General features: G+C 45.3%; 1 protein-coding gene across 2 annotated transcripts in view; it reads left to right on the forward strand.

The window, feature by feature from the left end:
* Window positions 1-7,415: 7,415 nt before the first annotated feature.
* The window catches only part of FBXO21 (F-box protein 21), a 37,313-nt gene continuing 23,420 nt past the window's right edge, over window positions 7,416-21,308 (forward strand). For both annotated transcript variants that reach the window (XM_027956542.2, XM_027956543.2), the window contains exons 1-6: window positions 7,416-7,669; window positions 8,549-8,684; window positions 10,545-10,639; window positions 17,595-17,716; window positions 20,693-20,839; window positions 21,139-21,275. In XM_027956542.2, coding sequence (XP_027812343.1) covers window positions 7,431-7,669; window positions 8,549-8,684; window positions 10,545-10,639; window positions 17,595-17,716; window positions 20,693-20,839; window positions 21,139-21,275 — 876 coding nt within the window. In that variant the 5' untranslated portion in view covers window positions 7,416-7,430. The remainder of the gene's footprint in view (window positions 7,670-8,548; window positions 8,685-10,544; window positions 10,640-17,594; window positions 17,717-20,692; window positions 20,840-21,138; window positions 21,276-21,308) is intronic.

Consider the following 21,308-nt stretch of genomic DNA (forward strand, 5'->3'; position numbering starts at 1 on the left):
AATAAAGCTGCCTAACAAACAGTCACAACACCTCCCTGGCATGCTGCTTTACTGCTGCAGAGGTTGGAGTCACGCTATGAGCCAAGGGATTCAAGTAGCCTCTACACCCAGAGCCTCCACAAGGAACAGAGCTCTGCTGTGTCTTGATCTCAGTCTCCTAAGACTCACTTGAGACTCTGACATCCAGGGCAATAAGATCACACGGTGGTATGGTTTTAAGACCCTCAGTTGTGGTAGTTTGTTACAGCAGCAGTAGAAAAGTAAGATCTGTATAAATCTGTGTTAATTTCTTATTGCTACTGATCTAAGGAAGAATCTATTTCCTTAGGTTTTCTAGCTTTTAGAAAGCTGCCCACATTTCTTGGCTTACGGCCCAACATCACTCCAGCCCCTGTATCTATTGTCACATCCCCTGTCTCTGACTCCAACCCTCCTGTGCCTCTTTATATATATATATATATAAAAGGCTTCCCAGGAGGCTCAGCAGTAAAGAACCTGCCTGCATTGCTGGAGATGCAGGAAACATGGGTTTGATCCCTGGGTCAGGAAGGTCCCCTGGAGGAAGGCATGGCAACCCACTCCAGTATTCTTCTTGGAGAATCCCGTAGAGGAGCCTGGTGGGCTGAAGTCCATGGGGTTGCAAACAGTCAGACACGACTGAAGCTACTGAGCATGCATGCACGTAAGAGTGTGTGTGTGTGTGTGTGTGTGTGTGTGTGTGTGTGTGGCTGTGCCGACTCTTAGTTATGGCACTCAAGATCTTCAGTGTTCATTGTGGCATGCGGGATCTTTATTGTGGCATGTGAACTTAGTTGCAGCATGTGGGATCTAGTTCCCAGACCAGGGATCGAACCTGGGGCCTCCTGCATTGGGATTTCAAAGTCTTGGCCACTGGACCACCAGGAAAGTCACCTGCCTGTCTGATAAGGACCCTTGTGATTACACTGAGCCCACAAGATTGTCCGAGATTATCTCTGCATCTCAAGATTCCTAACTTGATTCCATCTGCAAAGTCCCTTTTGCTGCGTAAGATACCTGTGATACTGTGGTTTATAATAAGGAATATATTTGCTCTCGGGCTTCCCCAGTGAAAATGGCAACCTTCTCCAGTATTCTTGCCTGGAGAATTCCATGGACAGAGGAGCCTCCTGGGTCACAGTACATGGGGTCACAAGAGTCAGACATGACTGAGCATGCATGCTATGCTACATATTTGGTCTCCGTCCTGTGTCTGGCTCAGAGCTCCTAGAATTCTTGGAATCTCCTATGATAAGAGTGATGAAGGTGTCTTGTTATTCTTAACAAGCTGCTTTCAACCACACCTGAGTTTATGTTACTATGGCGACTTTTGGAAAGCACCTGAGGTAGGGGGCTGGTTGCCAGGGGAACCAACCAGGTGATTAGAGGGTTGGATCTTTTGGTCCTATGCCCCTGAGCTCCTCAGAGGGAAGAGGGGCTGGAGGTTGAATCAATTGTCAATGCCCAATGATTCAATCAGTCATTCCTATGGAGTGTTGTCGTTTAGTCACTAAGTCATGTCTGACTCTTTGCGACTCCATGGACTGTAGCCCGCCAGGCTCCTCTCTCTATGGGGATTCTCCAGGCAAGAATACTGGAGTGGGTTGCCATTTCCTACAGGCGATCTTCCCAACCCAGGGATCTAACCCTGTCTCTCATATTGCAGGCAGATTCTGTACCATATGAGTCACCAAATAGTTGAGCAAATGGAACAGAGCCCCTGCTTACATGGAGGTTACCTTTTATAGGAAGAAATGTGTTCGTTATCAAATTAATGATAAACCTCGGGACCCTCACCAAAGGCCCCTTCTTTCCTCATTTTACATAAATGTCCCCCAGTTGACTTACGAGTTTATCCTGTGTGTCCCTTTTCTAAAATAGGGCCCCCAGGGAATTCCTCCATGGTCCAGTGGTTAGGACTCTGGGCTTTCACTGCCAAGGGCCTGGGTTTGATCCCTGGTTCCATGAAGGCTGTGTGGTGTGCCCCAAAAAAGAAATAAATAATAAAATAGGGCCCCTGGGACTTCCCTAGTGGTCCAGTGTTAACACTTATGCCCTTCCACTGCAGAGGGCACAGGCTCAATCCCTGCTCAGGGAACTAAGATCCCACACGCCAAGCAGCACAGCCAAAAAAGAGAAAATAAGTAAACTAAAATAGGACTCCAGACAATAAAGCTTCAGGCTCCTGACTGCAGAAAATGCACAACCTCAAAGTTTCAGTTCAGTCACTCAGTCGCTCAGTCGTGTCCGACTTTTTGCGACCCCATGGACTGCAGCACACCAGGCCTCCCTGTCCATCACCAGCTCCTGGAGTTTACTCAAACTCATGTCCATTGAGTCGGTGATGCCGCACAACCATCTCATCCTCTGGCATCCCCTTCTCCTCCTGCCTTCAATCTTTCCCAGCATCAGGGTCTTTTCAAATGAGTCAGTTCTTTGCATCAGGTGGCCGAAGTATCAACTTACATTTTATTTGGGGACCTTATTGAGGACTCTAGCCCAGGAAGTCAGCCTCTCAGAAAGCTCTGAGGAACTGTTCCAAAGTAAAAAGGGAGGAGCCAGGGTACATAGGAGTTTTTGCTGGGGGGAAAAGAACAAAAATTAGTCAAACATCAAAAGATTGCTGCTAATCACACACACACAAAAAAACAAAAACAACAACCAAAAGCAGACATCTCAAGTTAATGATTTTAGTGCTTTTCTGTGTATGGAAAGATGCAAGAGGCCGGGCCCATGCAAACCATCCCTTTGATAGGCATCTCTAACGATGTGGGGCCGGTACCATATTTTCCTCCATCCTGAATTCCCCTCAGGGTGCACCATCCAGGCAGCACTGGCTTGAGGGTGGCAGCATTCTTTGTTTACTGAAACGGGAGGCAGCGTTCTTTGTCCACACCCCATAAAGCCTGAATCAGCCATGCCCGTGGGTGAATCCGATATGCCAATGTGTGTATTACAGCAGTTTAGGAGTGTGTGTGTACTCAGTTGCTCAGTCATGTCTGACTCTTTGCAACCCTACAGACTGTAGCCCACCAGGCTCCTTTGTCCATGGGGATTCTCCAGGCAAGAATACTGGAGTTGCCATGCCCTCCTCCAGGGGATCTTCTCCACCCAGGGATCGAACCCAGATCTCCGCCATTGCGGGCAGATTCTCTACCGTCTGAGCCACCAGGGAAGCCCAAAAATACTGGAGTGGGTAGCCTATCCCTTCTCCAGGGAATGTTCCCGACCCAGGAATCGAACCAGGGTTTCCTGCAGTCCAGGCAGATTCTTTACCAGCTGAGCTACGTACCAAATGAATGAAAGGGGGTTCTGCAAGGGCAGGAGAGAGAAGCAGGCTTAGTCTGTGATCAGCAGGCATGTGTTCCTGCAGGCAAGTTCTCGAGTTGGAGCTAAAGGATGAGTAGGAACTGCAGACAGTCCAGAAAAGTGGCCCTGGATTAGCAGGTGGGAGAGAGAATCTAGGGGCTGGACCAGAAGAGAAAGGATGCGTTTATTTTGAGAACAAGGAAAACCATAGAAGATTTATTTTGAGAACAAGGAAAACCATAGAAGATGTTGAGGGGGGTTGAGACATAGTCTCTCTAGCTGGGCTGTGGTGGTCTCATGGGAAAGGCATTTTGAAGTCCTCCAGCCAAAGATAACCAGAAATACACTTCATGGTCCATGAAGATATTCTCTTGCTATAGCAGGTTAGGACACCCAGGAGGAACTCTGGGGAGCCAGGTTAGTCAAGGATTGGGGCTTGTGTGAGAGGATTTTAAATAGGAACTCAGGTAGTAGGGGTGGGGGGGTGGGGGGCAGTGGCTTCCCAGGTGGTGCTAATGGTAAAGAACCTGCCTGCAATGCAGGAGACATAAGAGACATGGGTTAGATACCTGGGTCAGAAAGATCCCCTGGAGGAGGGCATGGGAACCTACTCTAGTATTCATGCCTGGAGAATCCCATGGACAGAGGAGCCTGGCAGGCGACAGTCCATAGCGTTGCATAGAGTCGGACAGGACTGAAGTGATAGCATGCACACACAGGTAGTGGGGATCATCTTTGGGTTAAATACAGTCAGCAGTTCAGCAGAAAGGTACGTTAAAAACTTAGAATCTTGCCTGTCACCAACATGAAAAGAGACCCATTCCCTCTTTTCTTTTTTAGAGCATTTCCTTATACATTCTATATGTGTGAATCTTTCCTCTGTCTCTCTCTCTCCCCCCCGTTTTTTTTTTTTTTGTTTTTTGGGTTTTTTTTTTTTTTTGGCCATGCTGCAGGATTGTGGGATCTTAGTTCCTTGATCAGGGATCTAACCCACACTCCCTGCATTGGAAGCACGGAGTCTTTACCCCATGACCACCAGGGAAGTCCCTCCTCTGTCTCTTTCATAGGGATGTGAATCTTTTCTGTGGGTTCTATTTTTTTAAATACTATGGCATACTGTACACCACAGGAAATTTATAATTCAACTATTTTTAAGTATAAATTCAATGGTATGGAGGGCATTCATGCTGTGTAACTGTCAACCACTATCTCTTTCCAGAACTTTCTCATCACCCTAGACAGAAGCTTTGTACCCATTCAGCAAGTATCCCCGATTCTCTCCTCCCTCCCAGCCCTTGGTAACCCTCTAATCTACACTCTGTCTCCAAGAATTTGCCTGTTCTATATGTTTCATAGACGTGTGATCATATAATAGCTGCCCTTTTGAGTGTGGCTTCTTTTTTAAATTAATTAACTCGGCTGCACCAGGTCTTAGTTATAGCATATGGGATCTTCAGTTGCGGCATGCAGAATCTAGTTCCCTGGCCAGGGTCTGAACCCGAGCCCCCTACACATTGAGAGTGCAGAGTCTCAGCCACTGGACCACAGGGAAGTCCCTCACATGCAGCTGCTTCCACTTAGCATCATGTTCTCAGGGTTTACCCGTGTTGTAGCACATGTCAGTGCTTCATTCCTTTTTATGTCTGAGTATTACTCCACTGTGTGTCTACACTACATTTTGCAAATATGCCTCCTGGCCAATATCACAACCTAGGACTGCTTCTTTTAAGGGCAAGGGAGCCATCTCTTTGAAATGTAAACGTCAAGGAAGGTTGTGTCTCCCAGCCATGTGGGAGTTTGAGCACTTGTATTTATACTGTAACTGCCAGCTTATCACAAAGATGAGAAATTTTACTATTCCTTGAGACAAAGGCAGACAGTATAATGTATGCTCCACTTAGCAGGTGACTTTAGCATGAACTGGGCTAGGGAAAGTACAATCAGACTCTTACCTTTTAGTGCTTTAAAAAAAAAACACACACTTACGTATTTATTTAGGCTGTGCTGGGTCTTAGTTGAGGCATGTAAAATCTAGTTCCCCAACTAGGGATCGAACCCAGGTCCTCTGCATCAGGAGAATGGAGTCTTAGCCACTAGGTCAACAGAGAAGTCTCAGATCCTCTTACTTTTTAAGTGAATGGTAATTTACAAGCCACCACTAATCTCGGGAGCATGTACGTGCTGCAATGCTTGGCTGTCTATAAAACGGTGGGATTTCTCTCTGTGATCTCATTAGTGGGTTACCTGTGATGTATATCACCATCTGGTTTAATGCATGTTCAAAAATAAAAATGTTCTTCTTTCCTAGGGCTTGGGGAGGATTCTCTGGATTGGCAGAGGAGAATTTAATTTTAATTGTCATTGATCAGAAAGCAAGAGTCATTCATAAAAACAGCTTCCACCTCACAGGCTGGAAACTTTGCCAAGGTCTGAGTGTCACCAAGGTTGATGTTCACCTTCTCGGAGCCAGGGCGGGACTGTTAGGAGCCGCAGTAGAGATATGGACAGAGACAGTGGCTGAAGAGAGAGAAGAGACAGATTTGATGGATATTAAGAATGATCATTCAGACAAGAAACTGCTTCCCTGTTTCCCCTCAGAAAAGCTTCTTTGAAGTAACTGAGGCACAGAAATCTTAACCTGTATTGGGCATCTGAATATAAATAGTGTATGTTAGCACATAGCTCAACCCTTTTTCCAGGTCCTGTGAGATCTAACCGTGGTTAGCATGTGCAGTGGTTGAAAGCTTCAAATCTGGAGCCACCACCTGATTCCAACTCAGAGTTCTTCAGCTAAGCCTTTCCCCGTTTCCTGGCCTACAAAACTAAGAGCACAGAAATAAGGTTGTTTCCATCTCCTAGGTTTTGGATTTACCTCTTACTCAGCGAGGGGAACTGATGTATGTGCATTGTTTCATTTAATAGGAAGACCTATTGTTATCCCCATTTCATAGATGTGAAGGCAGAGGCTTGGAGATGTTATGCTCTACTGGGCATTTGGACCCAGATGGTGAGGGAGAGAGAAGTGAGAAGGATGGCAATAGGTTCCAGTTTTGCAGGAATGCATGGATGGGTAGCCCCTTCCAAGGCAGGAACCACTGGGAAAGAAACAAGGTAAACTTGGGGGAGGGGGTGAGGACTTTGAGCTCCTGGGAGGCAAGGACACTGTCTTATCCACCTCTGTGTCCCCAAGGCACACAGTACAGGGCCTGGCACGAAACTGAGCTGAAAAATTTAAACAGGTGCAGGTGTAGGAAAAAAGAGAGTGCCTGCCCATAGCTGAATGGGAACTCCTGTTTGGAGGATTCAAATCCAGATTTGACCACTTTTTGTCTCTGTCACTTTTAATGAGTACGCTCATCTCTGTGAACTAGGTCTTCCTTATCTGTAGATCAAATATAAATATGGTACCTGTCACAGCCGGGCTCACATAGGCTGCCGTGAAGAATGTGCTTACAATGCTTGGCACAGCACCCACTCATGAGTTTTATTATTAGAGCATACTGGTTTAGCATCCAGTCAAGCAGAGTCAAGTAGATCTGGGTTAGAATCTAGGACAAGGGACTCCCAACAAGTCTATTTATCTCCCTGAACCTCAGTCTCCCCATCTGTAACTTGGGAGGAAGAACAGTTCTTAGGGTGATTGCGGAGGATGGAAGCTACTAATCCTGTCCCCTCATAGCTCCCAGGCCCACAGCGGCGTTATTTTCCAAGACGCGTTTCCTTCCCTTGGCCAGGGGCGCAGCCCTCCCGGAGCAGCTGGGGCTGAGGGGGTGTGGCCACGGGCCTGGGCTGTAGTGGGGGAGGGGGGACCCCAGCGCCCGCCCCTCGAGGTGGGTGGGCGGGGCCAAGAGGGGGAGAGGAGCTGAGGTGGGTGTGGCCACGGGCCTGAGCGGAGGGGGAGCGGGGGGGACCCCGGCACCCGCCCCTCGAGGCGAGTGGGCGGGGCCAAGTGGGGCTGTGGCCACAGGCTTGGGCGGGGCGTGGGGAGCCGGGCGGGGGGACCTCGGCCCCCGCCCCTCGAGCCGGGTAGGCGGGGCCAAGGGGGCGCCCTGGCGCGAGCAAACGCGCGCGCGCGCGCGCGGGGCCTCAGGTACGCGGACAAGATGGCGGCGGCAGCGGTCGACAGCGCGATGGAGGTGGTGCCGGCGCTGGTGGAGGAGGCCGTGCCCGAGGCGGCGGGCCTCAGCTGCCTGGTCAACCTGCCCGGAGAGGTGCTGGAGTACATCCTGTGTAGCGGCTCGCTGACGGCCGCCGACATCGGCCGCGTCTCCAGCACCTGCCGGCGGCTGCGCGAGCTGTGCCAGGGCAGTGGGAAGGTGTGGAAGGAGCAGTTCCGGGTGAGGTGAGCCCGCGCTCCCCCCTCTCTCTGCGCGCCCCCCACCCCACCCCGGGGCCCCGGCCTGGCTGTTCCGAGCCGCCGCCGTCTCCCTGCCGGCTCGCGGACCCCACCCCCGGGAGGACCCCTTCCCGCGGACAGAGACACAAAGGCCTCCAGGCCGCTGGCCCCTCCGTCCACGCCAGGCGGACCCGCGGATGCCCAGATTGCGTCTCGGGAAGCGCCCAGCAGCCCGGCCCCCCATCAAGGATGACGACCGTGGTTATCACCGCTGATCCATCCTGCGCGCTTCTTTTGTGCCCGACTCCGTGCTAAAATGTTTACACGGACCCGGTGATGCAGTGATCCTAACGGCCCTTTGAGGGAAGCGGGCGCAGCATCCCTTTGGCGGTTGGCCGAGAGCACAGATTTCGGTTAGGACCCGGCATAAAATCTGGCCCTGGCATACTCACTGTGTGACCTTGCGGGTAGCAGCTTCCCTTTTTGGAGCCTCATGTATCGACTTTAAATGGTGTTGTGATGAAGACCTATCTTTTACTGTGGTGGTTAGATGAGCTGATACATGGGGAGCCTTACACAGGGCCCCGCTCTTAGGAGGCGCACAATTAATGTTAACTGTGATTGCGATCACTGTGATTGTTGTTGCTACGACTGTCCCCATTTTATAAATGGGGAGTGAAGACACAGTATTGATACTGTTAAGCCAAGGTCACGGTGTATGCGAGTGCGTGCGCGCCGGGTGAAGATTTGAACTGGGTCCCTCGCTAGGGCCGCCCCTGATCCCTAAACCCAACCGCTTTCGCTGTTTTCCAAAGCTGCTTTTGATTCCTATTTCTTCTGCCTTTGCGTCTCTGTTAAGCTGAGGGGGTGTTCTTCTCCTTGTAGGTGGCCTTCCCTTATGAAACACTACAGCCCCACCGACTACGTCAATTGGTTGGAGGAGTACAAAGTTCGGCAAAAAGCTGGGTTAGAAGCCCGGAAGATTGTAGCCTCGTTCTCAAAGAGGTTCTTTTCAGAGCACGTAAGGATCCGTTGATGGAGCTCTAAGCATTTGCCTGCTAGCGGTGGTCTGCGTCTGGGTCTGTAGGCATTAGCTCATCCAGCTCTTTTTGCTATCTCCCTGTTCAGTGCGCTCACAGTCCCTTCCTCACTTAGATGGCTGCAAGAGTCATTGTGTCCTTTCCTCCTATCCAACAACACGGAGCCATTTGTCCCTGCCAGCTTTACTTTTCTAAAGCCAGAGAGAATGGGGGGAGGGATGGAGAGGGAGGGACCTGCCCGCAATGTGGAGGGAATCCAGATCAGCACTATTTCTCTTTAAGGGAGTTAGACAGTATTTTTTGCAGTCTCTACATGATTGGGAGTATCATCCATGATTGAACACTACAAATTTCACCCAGTAGTTTTCCCAGAATGGTTGACAAAATTAATACAGTTCTTCTCTCTGGCTTTGCAGGTTCAAACCGGTAGTGAATGCGTTATTTGTTAAGGTAACAGAGGATTAAAAGCTACCCATAAAGCGAGAATTATTACTCCCTCAGTGATACCATCTCATATACATTATTTCTGAAAAGTTGTGGGGTTTTTAATGTTTGTTTTTAATGTTGTTAAAATGCATGGGTTTGTTTGGTTTCCCTTCCCCAAATGTCTCACAGAAGTTTCTGTATGCGGTCCTGATTCTTAACTTTTTGCACATTCTGGAAAAGAGACAGCACTAATATTTTATTTCTGATTGGAGGTCCAGAAGTGGAACCAGTCTGATTTATCCTGATTTACTGAACATTAATTCCGATTTCTAATTTTAATTACTTTTAATGAGTTCACACAATCCCTTTCAAGTTTTTGAAAGGGAAAATTCGAACGTGGCATGGATTTGAATATCTCTCCCTATAAAGAATAAAGCTTAGGTATTCTCCAGTGTAATTTGTTTCTATAAACAAGTGTTTGTTGATGTCAGAATGACCTGAATTTGTGTCCTATTTGGGATAAGCCATATGCTGGCTAAAAGCGCTCATAGTCACAGATATTCTACACTGGTCTAAACATGTTTGCACACATACACGTGGGGGTGCTGGATGTGCTTGATGCACTGGACACGAGCCACTCGTTTGCAGCCTCTGCTTACAGTCCAGCTGGTCTTGTGCGCATGTTTAACAGCCCGAGCCTTTGTCCAGTAATGGCGCATTGTTGTCTTTCCCCAGATCCGTCTTTCCCTGCACCTCTGCATGATTAGAAGTGTGTCGAGGACTTTGAACATAGCAGGACTGTACTTAGGATTGATCTGTGGGTAGATGATTACTTTGGCTCAGGACCCTTGTGCTCCTGTGTTTTCCACGTGCACACAGGCTGACAAGAAATTTCCTGCCGACTTTCAGAAAGAAAAGTGGGAAAAGGAATCAAATTTTTAAACCAAGGGGGCGGGGATCTTACAGCTCATCGGCACCACCAACTCAACTTACAGAGGAGAAGCCTCAACCTTCAGAGTCACCCAAACCCCTAGACTTCCTTCTCTGGCCCTGGACTCCTAGTTGAATACAGTGTTGCCAGCACAGAATAGGTACTGGGAAAGACATGATTTTTATATTTTTAGTCCTTCTTTCAGAGTTGTTTTTCCTTAGGTGAGAACTCTGGGTTATCACTTTCAGAAATTCCAGTCTATAAATTCCAAATATAATTCATTTGCAGCTAATAATATGATTTGAACAAATTACTGTTACCCACAGGTTCCTTTTCTCCCCTAGTGGGTGGGTGGTGCCAGATAGTGTGGGAGAGGTGTTACCGCTTCCTTGGAAGTGAACAGCTTTGCTTGTAACTTTGTGTGTGAGAGACAACAGCATTGCTACTCCTTACTGAGGCCTCTGTGCATCTGTCTTCTTCATAGGTCCCTTGTAATGGTTTCAGTGACATTGAGAATCTTGAGGGCCCCGAGATATTTTTTGAGGATGAGCTGGTGTGTATCCTAAATATGGAAGGAAGGTAAGCTGTAGTTCTATCAGGAGTTTGTTTTACTAATAACCCCAGGATTAATTGCTGTAATAGGTGTGTGGCTGAACAATGAGACGTGTATTTCAAATGTTTCATGTTACATTCATGTCGCTGTAGTACGTTTTTGAAAAATTCTGTGTATACAAGGTAAATACACCAAGGCAATTAATATTTAAAGAAATGGTGCAAAAATCCTTGTGGGAGAATTAGTATTTATTCCTCCTGGGTGTCAAATACTGTGCTCTGGGTACTTATGTCTATTATGTCGTTTGGGTAACACAAATTATCCTTTCTTTGTTGTCATCGCCAAACTTGCCTGTTGTGAGTTGAATTAAAAAAAATATTTTTCTTAGAGGCATGTCGTATTTAATGGATAATTTTTCATAGTTTCTGAATTCTGGTAAGACGTGATCTTACTTTAGCCGTGGACATTGTAGATATCTGGTAGAGTTGTTCATCTCTCCTGATCAAGAAGAACCCTTTGTCTCTTGGTTGTTGCTTACTTAAAGTTTTTTATGCTTTGTATTTTCTGCTGTAAAGGTTAATTTCTAGTTTACCTGAAAGATGATTTGGCTTCCAGCCTGACTTACCTATGACAAATATGTTCTGCTCTAAAAGTTCTGGAAACTTGACTTGAGATGGAAGATAAGAATGCTATTTTAACATCTTCCTTAAGAGAGCTCATTGTGAAATAGCTCACAACAAGGCGTAAGGCATTTTTCTTTACTGTGGTCAAAGGGCTTTAGGAGAGCGAAGTGTCTGTCAGTGGAGCAACTGTGAGGAGAGGTAAGGCGTGTCACTATTCTAGGCCTTGGATGAGTCCTGATGCAGAGGTCATTTTCCTGTTTCTATTTTGGTTTATCTATAAATGAATTGAAGTGTGATCTAATAGTATTGTGCAGCTTTAAAAATAAAAGTCGACCTCTCTTTTTTGCATATATACATATAGACTTTTAAATACATAAATAGTCAATACATACTGAGTTTATTGGTAGTTTGGGTTTGGTTGGATGTTTAGTGCAGACTTTGTTTTTTTTTCTTATTTATGTGGCCTTTCCTTCCTCTCTTCTCCCTCCATTTGCATTGGCCTTCCCTGCCCCTACTCCCATAATTTATGATGACAACCTAGATTGTAGCCCATGCTAATATGATATACATGAGGATGGAGGGGATCATTACTTTACAAAACTGAGATCATATAATAGGTACTTTTCAATAAATATCTCTTTCTCCTCATTCAACATTACCCTGTGGAAATCTGTCCTGATCAATTGGTAAAAATCAAATTCACCTTTAATAATGACTGCCTGCTTTTTTTGTAGTATATACCATGACTTATTTAACCATCCCTCTATTGATAATAACCACTTTCTTCTCCATTTTGTGTTACTGTGGAGAGTGATCTTTCTAGTGCTTTCATTTCTAAGTATTAGTTCCTAGGAGTGAGTTTCTTAAGTTAGACTATAGAATGCTGTTTGAAAAACATAAGGCAGTGCATAGGAGACATAAGAGATGCAGGTTCAATCCCTGGATCGGGAAGATCCCTTGGAGGAGGAAATGGCAACCCACTCTGGTATTCTTGCCTGGGAAATCCCGTGGACACAGGAGCCTGGTGGGCTACAGTCCATGGGGTTGTAAAGAATTGGACACAACTCAGTGCCTAAGTACACAAGGCAGAGCATGTCTTTGAATAAGACTTACTATCACAAAAATGTCAGTTCTTCCAAAATCAGTACATAAACTTAGTGCTGTTCCATTTAGGATCCAACAAGAGTTTTGTGTGTCTTAAATGGATAGTATTGTCATAAAATATACACAGAAGAATACATTCACAAGAAGAGCCAGAAAAAACAGTTTTTAAATAATCACAATGGGAAACTTCTGGAATAGGAAATGGCAACCCACTCTAGTATTCTTGCCTGGGAAATCCCATGGACAGAGGAGCCTGGCAGGCTACAGTCCATGGGAACACAAACAGCTGGGCACGAGTGAGTGACTGAATACACGCACACAATAGGAAACTTCCACCACTTGATATTAGAACCTATTATAATGCTACCTGTTATCAAACATTACAAAATTTGAATAAAAATGGATAACTCCATCAGTGGCAGAGGATCATTCAAAGCCATGTCCCAGCATGAAAGATAATGTATTCAAGCTCAGAGGGGAGAAGATGGATTATTTAATGAATGGTATTGGACATAACTGAATATCCATCTGGAAGAAAGTAAAACTTGCATCGTGTACAAAAATTAAATTCTGAGATTAAACAACCAGAAGTTTTAAATTATCACATGAAAATTTCAAGAAAACAGGAGACTTCGTGTGCAATCTAGGAATTCCTTCTGAACCATGACTGGTAATGCAAAGGCACTTAAAAAAAAAAAAGACATGATTTTGCAGTTAAAAGAAAAAAAGATTTGTATGACCAAAGAAACTGTAAAGAAAGTCAGTAGAATACTTAAAATTTCTGAAAAGAAATTTTAAAACGTACAAAGGATAAGAGAACAACATTCTCAGGAAAGCAAGTCCAGGCACTGACAGTCTAGTAAAAATACCTTTAAATTCATTCAGATCAATGTTAGATAATAATGAAGTACTGCTTTTTTACTTACCAGATTGGTTACAAAGACTAAATATGAATAGCCAGCAAAAAAGTATATTATTATAGTTTTTTTTAAGAAATAAGATACCATAAATACGTTACTTTTTAGCCTGACAAATATTTCAAACCTAAAGCAGGTTGTTTTTTAATAACAGAATACTTTCATGTTTGTAAATATTTTGGGGTGCTGGTTTTCATGCTGCTGCTAAGTCGCTTCAGCCGTGTCCGATTCTGTGCGACCCCATAGATGGCAGCCCACCAGGCTCCTCCGTCCCTGGGATTCTCCAGGCACACTGGAGTGGGCAACCCACACTGGAGTGGGCTGCCGTTTCCTTCTCCAGTGCAGGAAAGTGAAAAGTGAAAGTGAAGTCGCTCAGTCGTGTCCGACTCTTAGCAACCCCATGGACTGTAGCCCACCAGGCTCCTCCGTCCATGGGATTTTCCAGGCAAGAGTATTGGAGAGTAGGGTGCCATTGCCTTCTCCCGCTGGTTTTCATAAGTGACCCTATTTATATTCATTCTTGGCAAATGGCTTGTTGTTTCAATATGGAAAGCATAGGAAGGAAGAAGCATAGTTTCCATAAATGCTAAGGCACTAATCCCTGGATATTTGAAAACAGTTTACATTTACATTCTTCGTGGTCTTAAAAAGGAGTAAATAAAGATTTGAAGCAGCATATTAGAAGAGCATACACCATAGTTAAGAAGACTGACCCAGAATGACCAACACTGAAGCATATTTCAGTAAAAAGATTGAACTTTAAAGACAGGAAAGTCCTTTGAGAATCCAGGCGAAAAAGATGAAGCCAGTTACAGGGAGAATAAGTCAGAATACCATCAGACTTTTCAACAGGATTAGTCTATTCCAGAGAAAAAGAGGAACACATTTAAGATATCCAAGGATGGAGAATGTCAGCCAAGGATTTTTATATCCAGCCAAATTGATTTCCAGATGTAAGAGCTGTGGAGAAACCTATCCAGTTGCAGTAACTCAGGGACTTTTGAGCTCTGCCTGAAAAATGTGCTAGAAAATAAGCTTCAAACAACCAAAATAACCAGAGAGACCCTAATACAAGGACTAGTGGTGAACATTAAGTATAGGTTTACTTGTAGAATTAAATCCAAGTGACAGTTGATAGGGACAAAGGTATTGTATGTGGTGGCTGTAAGCTCTGTGTAGATACAGTACACCTCTCCAAAAGAAATGAACAGACAATGGGGGAGAGTATGAGCAAAATGTTTCCCTGTTTTCAGGAACCATCAAGGTGATGAGAATATTGGTTTTGTTATTCTGAGGCTGGTGTGTGTGTGTGTGTGTGTGTGTGTGTGTGTGTGTGTGTGTGTGTGTGTGTGAAAGAGAGAGATGTGGAATAAAATAAGTAAGTGATCATGTGACATTCTGATTCATCCCTGGTATCCTGAAGAAATAGGATTCTCCTGGAGGAAAAAAGATAGATATATATATTATATATATGTATAAAATAGAAGGGAAAAGCTGTATAGTTGTGAGTTTAAATTAGATGTAGCAGTATGAACTCATAAGATAGTTGGCACTGAAGTGTGTGTTAGGTATATATGTGTGCACATGTGCACACACTTACACGCTAGACTCACTGAAACGGTCTGGAAGCAGGCGCCAGCCCAGCAGAACGGTCATCTGCAGTCCTCAGATGCTGGTCTTCTGTCCGTACCTCCCACAGAAGCAGCCAGGGTTTCTGGAGAAATGGCTGATTCCAGGTCCAGAGCAGGAAATGTGAAAGATGACCCGGGAGCATCTTGGAAGCCTGGAGCCAGAGAGCAAGGAAAGTAACAGTATTTCATGTCAGAAGTATCCATGGACAGGAGGCTTCCTTTAGACAAGTAAACAGTGTTTCACGTCAGAAGTGTTCATGGGCCAGCGTGAGGAGGCTTCCTTTGGTCAGAGATGTGATGATTCAGTCATCCGCATGGACAGTAACTAGAACGTAAACTCATAATACTTAACAACAACTAAATAATTGGTCACCTTTGGAGGATAATAACAACCCAAAGTATTGTTTTGGGATCTGAAGAAAGTAGTGAGCGTTTATTCCGCCTTTTCCTACATACGCTGCCGCTGGGGGACCAGATAATAGATGAGAGGAAATTATTCTTCATAGTAAAATATTCTAGCTAGTAATGAAAAGGGATAGTTGAATTAGAATATCACCACTTTAGGGCCTTTGGTGAATGAGTGGACCTGGGCCTTTGAGTAGCAATCACTGCTGACATCACAGAAAGAGACACCCGAGGCACAATTGCCTTCTTACGGAACTCACTACCACCTATGAAGAGTAAATGGAATCTGAATCTGATCAAGCCTTTACATCCAGTTTACAGGAATTTAGAAAAGAACATGTTAAGCTATACCACGTAGATGCAGTCAGCAAATTCCAGACTATGGGAAAGTACAGGTCAAACAACCAGGTTTCTTCAACAAATAAAATACGAGGGGGAAAAAAGATGAAGGGGAAGCCTGTGAATTTTAAGTGACTTAAAAGGAGTCTTACCAGACTAGTCTGGAGTTTTTAGGGATGCATGTTTGTGAAAGCTCTGGAGAAAAGCAAAGTAGTGATGACCACAGCGCAGATTGTGATCATTGTCACGGGGTGGGGGTGGGGTAGGGGGAGAGGGCCCATGGAGGGCTTCCAGGGTTTCTTCAAAGTTCTGTTTCTTGGCCTGAGTGGGGGATCCAGGGGTGTTTCCCTTGTAGTAATTAAGATATTTATTTGATTGATGTGATTTTCTCAATTGCAATATTTTACAACCCAAAGATTAAAAAGCTGGTAAAACCTCTGCTGATTTTCATTTACTCCCTAAAAATTGAAGAGTCCTTTATTTATGAAGCCAGGCAGATAAGATAATCATTAACTCCCTGCTACTTCCCACAATCCCTGTGTGTATTTGAAAGATCTGGTGGAGAAATTTAGTTGCTCAGCAGTCATTTACTGAGCACCTGTGGTGTCAGACATTATTCTGGGTGCTGAGGATACAGCAGTGAGCCACACTTAAAAACCTTGCCCTCAGGAAGCTCACACTTGAGTGGAGAAGAGAGGTGCTGAACAAAGTAAAATATTTATTAGGAAATGAGAAGTGTTCTAGAGAACTGTTAACCAGGGAAGAGGGTGAGCGAGTCGTGGGGGTGGCGGGGGGGGGGGGTCCAGTTTTAAACAGAGTGGTTGGAGAGAGCCTTACTCAAAGTGACATTTGAATCAAAACCTGAAAGGAGATGCGGGCCCAGATTGCAGCTCTCCAGGGAAAGGATGTTGTAGTCAGGAGGAACTGAGTGCCTAAGGGTGAGGAGGCCTAGTGTGAGCTCTACCAGCTTTGATGAAGGGACGGTCAGAAAGCCCCCACGGCTGGTGACTGGACTGAGTGGGGTGGGGCGTGATACAGGAACCGAGGAGTCAGATAGGCAACTGGGGCAAGAGTGTAGAGGACCGTTCCGGTCATCATGGGGACGTGGACTTTTACTTTGAGCAAGGTGGAAAACCGTTGGAGAATTTGGGGCAGAGGACTTTTGTGCTGACTTCACACGTCAGCTGGAGTCCTCTCGCTGCCCTGTTGAACATTGACCACGACTGTTCAAAGCAGAAGCTGCTGTGAAACAGGTGACGGAGGCTGGTGGTTTAGTTGAGTTAGTGAGGCGTTCATGTCTCTGGTACATTTGGATGATAAGACTAATAACTATTGGCAGATGGATTGAATATGACTGAGAAAAAGCAAGGAGTCAAGGATGACTCCAAAGGTTTGGCCCACCTGGAATGATGGAGTTGCCTCCATCTGAGATGGGCATGACCCTAGGAAGGGAAGAAAGTTAAGGTCTCATCAGATACTGAGGTGGGATATCGTTGTAGCAGTTGGATATACAGGTGTGGAGTTGAGGGAAGAAATCCGTTCTGGAAAATAAATCGGGGGCTGCCGGTATGGATGGTGTCTGAAGCCATGAGAATGGATGAGACAGCCGCAGCCTGAGGCCTGAGTTACCGCTGGCAGGTGCCAAGTGGCCAGCAAGCTTTCAAGTGCCTCACGCCTGTCTTCTGAGACTCACCCTCTTTCATTTCCTGTTAGTATATCTGAAGCCAAATGGATAACTGTTTCTTGAATTTCAGCACAGCTAATTTAGTGGTAAATTACAAATTCGAAGTCCTAAATTCTGCTGTTTCCATGATAAGTACTCTGTGCTTGTGAGCCAGTTATACTTTTCTTGTGAAGTAGACTCAACACAGTATGATTAGTATGACATAAAGAAATGGATAATGGAAAGTTTTAGTATCTTAATTCTTATTGACTTATTGCTAACTTGTTTGTTTTTTCCAGAAAAGCTTTGACCTGGAAATACTATGCCAAAAAAATCCTTTATTACCTACGACAGCAGAAAATTTTAAATAATCTTAAGGCTTTTCTTCAACAGCCTGATGACTATGAATCGTATCTTGAAGGTGAGACTTCAGCACTGATATTGTGATAGTCAGCTAAGTTGCCCTTAAGAGCAGCGGTGGAAAGTGGCCCTGATGAAGCAGCGGTGGAGAAGGAAACTGCGCTACACGGGCTTCTGGAGGTTGGGATGTATGGTCTGATTGCATTTAGAGCTAAGATCTGGTCAGAATCTTCAGCTGTCAGCCAAAGAGTGTTTTCTAAAGATGCACTGTCAGTTCAAAGTATGAAGCTGATATTTTAGCTAAGGAGGTTAATTCCCGGTTTTTCTAAGTTTTAAAGTCTGATTTCCACATCAGAAACAAACGTGTCCAGTTTTGTCTCCATGCGACCTTGAGCAAATCCCTTATTAACCTTTCTGGTTGGAGTTTAATGAGGACAAAATGTTCCTGCACGTCAGTGAGTCTGCCGGTCCATAATGAGCAGTGAGTGGAAAGAAGTCCTGTGGACAGGCAAGATGATGGGGAGAACTTTGTGTTCCTGTCCAGTTGGACGAGAACACAATGTGACTTCATTTTTTAAAAACGATTTTAAATTCCTAACATATTACCCAGACACTCCCGCAGATTATGGTTATGAAATATATGTGTGACTCTTCATTCACTTTCATTCCCTACTCCCAGTGATATACCCAGTGCGTTAGTTTTTTTTTTTCCCTTGCTCATAGTCATGTCTCCATTCTCTTCGTGGTCTCCTGCAGGCCTCCCTGCCTCTCCCAGCAGCAGCTTTCTAAGCAATACTTGCTTTCATGGGCATTGCCCCTTCTGGCTCCCAAGGCACTAGCATACAGTGCCAGCCCCCTGTGAAACCCAGCCTTCCCTGCACTCCCCGTGATATTGCCACATGGCCCGCTGACGTCCTTTTTAAAATTCTCTGCCTGCTTTCAGTCCCCTCCTTAATTTGGTCAGGCCTTTCTCCATCACTCTCCAAAATGTGCCATTTGCTCCAGCCAGGCCACTCCTTACTGGCACCCTACGCACAGGTACCTGGCTTCACTTCCTCATGGATGGTATCCCTTTTCTTTAGGATTCCATTCTATGTCCTACTCGCTCTCCAGGTTCATTCCAGGTTTCATTTGCATGAAGTTTCTCTGATGGCTGCAGCACTTGCAGATTTTGCTGCCTCCAGCCTAACACAGCAGCAGTGGCTGGTAAACCCTGTCCATCCTTTCTCTAGTGGCCACTGTATTTCTTGGTTCTTTGGCCTTAGAATCGAGATCTACTCTGCAGTGCCGTGCGCAGGTTCTTGTTGATTGATCTTGTTGGTTATGCTATCCAGAAGGAATTGAAGTGACTGCTTCAGTTCATTAAAATATCTTCAGTGCTCTTGAGTCTTCGCATATGTGTCCTGGAGTTGAGAGTCATCTTTTGTTTATTCCACAGTCAGGAATAACTTGATGAGCTTAATTATTTATTAAAACAATTAACTTCTCTTTCATCTTTATAATATTATAAAGTAATACCATTTTTTTAAGTTCAGTCGCTCAGTCCTGTCTGACTCTTTGCAACACCATGGACACAGCACGCCAGGCTTCACTGTCACTCACCAACTTCTGGATCTTGCTCAGACTCATGTCCATTGAGTCTGATGACATCCAACCATCTCATTCTCTGTCATCCCCTTCTCCTGCCCTCAGTCTTTCCCAGCATCAGGGTCTTTTCCACTGAGTCATTTCTTCACATCAAATGGCCAAAGTATTGGAGCTTCAGCATCAGTCCTTCCCACGAATATTCAGGACATTCCCTTTAGGATTAACTGGTTTGATCTTCTAGCAGTCCAAAGGGACTCTTAAAAGAGTCTTCTCCAACACTTCAGTTCAAAAGCATCAATTCTTCAGCACTCAGCTTTCTTTATGGTCTAACTGTCGTATCCATACGTGACTACTGGAAAAACCATAGCTTTGATGAACCTACCAGCAAAGTAATGTCTCTGCTTTTTAATATACTGTCTAGGTTGGTCAGAGCTTTTTTCCCAAGGAGCAAGTGTCTTTTAATTTCATGGCTGCAGTTAGCATCTGCAGTGATATTTTAAGAAGTTGAGTGAATAGAGATTGGCTCCAGGATTCTGGTTCTGAGTGGCAGACTAGAATCGTGCGATGCCATTGATGAAGTCTAGGGAGCAGCAGTCAGACACAGCGTATCCCAGAGCCATGCAGCAGAAGCCTTGTCACCTGGCTGATGGGGATCTCAGTCCCGAGGAGGCCCAGGAGCCAGGCCTGGGCTGGTGGAAAAACCAGAACTGGGGTCCTGGTCACTTGATACCCTGGTCGCTTGGGGATCAAGTTAGGGAATCTGGGTCCTGAGCTGGTTTGAGACCTTGTGGATTTTTAGGGACCCCACAGCTTCCCAAGTGAAAATATCCTATGACAGATAAGCAAGTTAGCTCTTCGATTCCAGGGTTAAAAAGTGACCTGAGGCAGTAAAGTAATGATTTTTGACAGACAGTGTCTCTGGTGTGCTCTGTGCAACTTTTTAGCTGTGGGTTTCTTGAGTGTAACTGTTTAACTTCAAACTCCAGTTATCTCCAAAGTCCATTTACTGGCTTAACCTTTCAGGGGAATAGTTTGTGGAAACGGCATATCTGACATTGTGGCCTTTCAACGATTTTTTTTTTTTTCAAGTCAAAATGCTGTCATATACTATTGAGTTCTCAAGAGTTTTTGGATTTTGAATTATAATTAAGAGGGGGAGAGAAGTAGCCTGAAAAGAGCTCCTTTATGGTATTTCTCTCTCTTGGCAGTAGACCATGGGTATATGTGTCAGAGTAAGTCCTTGACCTCTGAGAGAGTTTTGGTATATTAATAATGAAATGTCAGCTCCTTGGTTGTAAGCACATTGCCCCTTCTCAGTGGATTAGAAGCCAGGCCTGACATCCAGGATAGGAACCATCCGAGGAGTATGGCCTCAGGAGTCTGGGACGAATGACCACTGTTAAGAAAAGGCAAATGTAAGAACTTATCCCATGATTCTTACTCGTTTCAGGCGCGGTGTATATTGACCAGTACTGCAACCCTCTCTCTGACATCAGTCTCAAGGACATCCAGGCTCAGATTGACAGCATCGTGGAGCTTGTTTGCAAAACCCTCCGGGGCATAAACAGTCGCCACCCCAGCTTGGCCTTCAAGGCAGGTGTGGAATTGCTTTGGATCCAGCTGTATTTATAAAAGAAAAACCTAGAGTGATTGGTTAATTTGGGAAATTCTGCAGTGCGTTCCCATTATGTCCCCTCAAAGCGATAGATAACACAACCACCGGTTCACCCGAATGATGTCAGAGGCTTCAAACACATAGTCTCTTTTCCACCCAGCATTGGCAACACCTGATGAGCCTTCCTAGGACGTGGCCAGTGTCTGCACGTCGGGTTGTTGGGGACACTCCTCACAGCGTTATTTGTGCTTGTGTCCTCAGAGTAGGTCTCTGTGTTTCAGGCGAGTCCTCCATGATCATGGAAATAGAGCTCCAGAGTCAGGTGCTGGATGCCATGAACCATGTCCTGTATGACCAGCTGAAGTTCAAGGGGAACCGAATGGATTACTACAACGCCTTGAACTTGTATATGCACCAGGTAAACATGGGGGTGAGAGGAAATACTGTTATA

The sequence above is a fragment of the Ovis aries genome, chromosome 17 (assembly GCF_016772045.2).
Source record: "Ovis aries strain OAR_USU_Benz2616 breed Rambouillet chromosome 17, ARS-UI_Ramb_v3.0, whole genome shotgun sequence".
Classification (NCBI taxonomy): domain Eukaryota; kingdom Metazoa; phylum Chordata; class Mammalia; order Artiodactyla; family Bovidae; genus Ovis; species Ovis aries.